We start from the raw sequence: 3432 nt of genomic DNA, 5'->3' as shown, positions 1-3432 counted from the left end.
GTATGGAGAGTAATTGTCACATAGCAGTGAATTTTATTAACAAAGTATTGTAGAATTTCATTTAATTATGAAACTGCATTGTTTAGCCCATGTGGGAGTTAGTTTGTCAGCCTCCTGAGCCAAGAAATTTTGCTTTCTTGTCTGTACTAAAGATCAGTCAGAATTTGCTCATATTGCCTCACTTCCAGTCTTGAATAGTTTGTAAATACAGTGTAATATCAATAATATTTTGTGCTGTTCCTGGTTTTAACTATTAAAGAAATATTTTGCAGGATATATGGTCTTTCAAAGTAATTTCACTTTCCTTGTCTAACATACAGATCTTTACCTGATTATTTCAACACTGCATGCAGCTGGTTATGCTAATGCTTTATTACTTATTGAGCAGAAGTGATGAATGAAATAGCAAAATTTTCCATCTGGTTTGTTGCAGGGTATTTACAACAGGAAAAACTTCTAGCTACCTGCCGTGAATTTATTTTGGAAAGCTCAGATTTGAAAGAATATGCAGAGCACTGTACGGAGGATGGGTTTATTCCAGCCTGCTTGCTGGTGAGTTTGTATTTGCAAAGCAGAAAGTTAAATTGTCTTGCTTCCATGGCAAAGAAAATTGAGAATTCTTAGTGTACCAACTACTTCTCAAATGCTGCTTAAAATGTTTAGTTAGATTGTGCCCTCTGGTTTTTGGGTTTTTTTGAGTCCTGTGGTATTAGCAGTTATTTGGTTTCTAGTATTTAACCTTACTAAGAAACATGCAAATGTAATATGCAAATTGGTTTCAGCATATTGCGTTTAGTCTGCTTTATGGCTTTGAGGTTGATTCATGGAAGGGTGTCGCAAGGGTTTTATTGATTTCAGGGCTGCTCATGTAATTTATTGGAGCTCACTTTCCTAGCCTAGACGCAGCAGCCGGTAATGTTCCATTTCAAGTACGTATTAACTATTCAGGTAAGATATGTGGGCTTTATCTAAGGCTACCAAATTTTGTTGACAGAAACTGTTTCAGTTCAGCTTCCTCTTTGATCAGTATCATCTGCTTTGTCCCAGGTGAAATATGGAACTTTGGGTGCGCATAAGTGCAGCGTGTAGCTACATATGTAGATATTTGCATATAGCTACAGGGTAATTAGATATTTTGCATTTTTAACGTACACAAAATGGGATTTTTACTATAGAATGCAAACTACGGCATTTAGATATTGCTGTGTCTCAACCTTTTAATGTTTCATTCTTCTAATATATCAGTTAATCATATGGCTTGGGACTTTTTCCACAGTATTCAAAACTTGTGGAAATCTTTTCTGAGATCCGAGGCCTTGATGCGGCTATTCAGAACAGACCATTGAAATTATTTAATTTACAAGTGTTTAGTCATCTGTACTTTGGGGGTAGGGAATTGAGAACCAAGGTATGGCCAGCAAAAAATCAGAAAGACCAAATGTAAAAAGATTATCTGGATTCTTAAAGATTTAATTATCTTCCTTTTCTCAGTAGAGAAGTTTCTCCTGTTTTTCATAGAAAAGTGATGATATGATAGTATCTAAGAAAAAATTCTCACTGCAGCTCAAAATATTTGCAATAAAGGGCTGTCTTTGTTGTACCCTATAAAGTTCCCACTAGCAAACAAGACAAGAAGGTACAGCAAATGATAGAGGTAACCTTAAAATCTTAATTCTCTTTGTTTCACTTAAAATAACAGAACAAGTAAAGATGGTATGAAAGTTAATTCTGTGTGACTGTTAAGAATTTTAATTTAGAAGTTCTCTTCACGTTTGCATCTTAACACATGTTGCATTCCAGGATGTTACATACTCATTACTCTGTTACAGCTGTTCATCATTTTAGTTTTGTGGTTTTATTCCATAATAACAAAGGTGAGTGGAAGTCATGCAGCTCTAACTGCTGAACTTCAATGAGATCAAGCACTTCAGATTTTGTGTTCAGAATGGCATTTTGTTCCATAGATTGCTCTCTACCTAGTTTGAGACAGTTCAGCATCAGCAGCATAAAGTACAGTTCCTTGTGTTCAGGGTCAGCATGGTGTAGTCTTCCAAAGAACTGCTTAAATATAATATGATACAGCAGACGGTGTGTAAGTTATTAGTGAAGATTCTAAGATCAGTATGTTTTTTTCCAGTCCCTGTGTGGAAAAAACTTGACAACTATTCTTAATGAATACGTAGCCATGAAAACAAAAGGTAAGCCTTCAGAATGAGATTTTATTTTATTTTTCTTATTTATCTCTTGTGAACTCCTTGAGGAAGAGGTAATATGTTCACCTATATATGGACTTAAAGCAATCTCCCATGTATGCTAGAAGTTGACAGTTTCCATGTTATGCAGACAATGGCCAATCAGATCAGCATCTTGTGAGCAGAATTAATTGATTATCTTAGTTTGGATTTGCCAGCCTATGTTTTCATTTCAAATTTGAGCAGAACTTCTAATGTAATAAAGCACAAAGATATAATAAAGTGTGCAAACTGTATGGGTTTATGCTTGTAAAATTATAATGTTTATTGTTTAAATAGGAGGGGGAGATGCTGATCTCCACTCTGGTGACCAGCGATAGGACACACGGAAATGGAATGCAGCTGCGTCAGGGGAATTTCAAATTGGACATTAGGAAAAGGTTCTTCACTGAGAGGGTGATTGGTCACTTGAACGGGCTCCCCAGGGAAGTGGTCACAGCACCAAGCCTGTCAGGGTTCAAGGAGCGTCTGGATGACACTTTTAGTCATATGGTTTAGTTTTAGGTAGTCCTGCAAGGAGCAGGGAGTTGGACTCGATTACCCTTATGGATCCCTTCCAATTTGAGAAAGTCTATAATTCTATGAAATAACCAGGAAGGGTCCTATGGTGTGAAATGTTTCTTGTCTTGTTTTCAAAACTAATTAAAATAATTTCAGAATAACTTAATATTTTTTATGAAGATTAGAGACAGAGTTAGAGCGTTTCCTGTTTTTAAAAGCAGTTATTCAGCTTCTGAATGTTGCCAAGTCTTAAAATTTTTTGATATGTGTTCTATAATCAAATTTTAGTGGTGGTTGGTTCTAAGACTTGCAGTTTAGGACATATCGTAACTGGAATGTTTCTAAATGTTTTTTTCCTTTCACACTAGGTTTAATAGAAATGGTACCTAAAACACAAACAGGCTTTCTTCAAAATACTTTTGTCACCTTGAAAAACTTTATAAATTGATCTGCTTACATCTTTCCATTTAGAATCATAGAATCATTTAGTTGGAAAAGACCTTTAAGATCTAGTCCAGCTGTAGCTGTCCACTACTAAACCATGTCTCAAAGCACCTCGTTTACCCGTCTTTTAAATACCTCTAGGGATGGGGACTCAACCACTTCCGTGGGCAGCTTGTTCAAGGACCTGGTAACGCTTTCAGTGAAGAAATTTTTCCTAATATCCAATCTAAACCTC

General features: G+C 35.9%; 1 protein-coding gene across 1 annotated transcript in view; it reads left to right on the top strand.

Moving 5' to 3' along the window:
* The first annotated feature begins 474 nt into the window (after positions 1-474).
* Positions 475-3432, top strand: part of LOC104130067 (protein NPAT) — a 23487-nt gene continuing 20529 nt past the window's right edge. The window contains exons 1-2 of the mRNA XM_035898504.1: positions 475-552; positions 2138-2198. Of these exons, the coding sequence (XP_035754397.1) occupies positions 2186-2198 (13 nt within the window). The 5' untranslated portion in view covers positions 475-552; positions 2138-2185. The remainder of the gene's footprint in view (positions 553-2137; positions 2199-3432) is intronic.

Source organism: Egretta garzetta, unplaced genomic scaffold, assembly GCF_000687185.1.
Source record: "Egretta garzetta isolate BGI_Z169 unplaced genomic scaffold, ASM68718v1 scaffold217, whole genome shotgun sequence".
NCBI classification, from domain to species: domain Eukaryota; kingdom Metazoa; phylum Chordata; class Aves; order Pelecaniformes; family Ardeidae; genus Egretta; species Egretta garzetta.
This window is presented reverse-complemented; position numbering and strand designations above follow the sequence as displayed.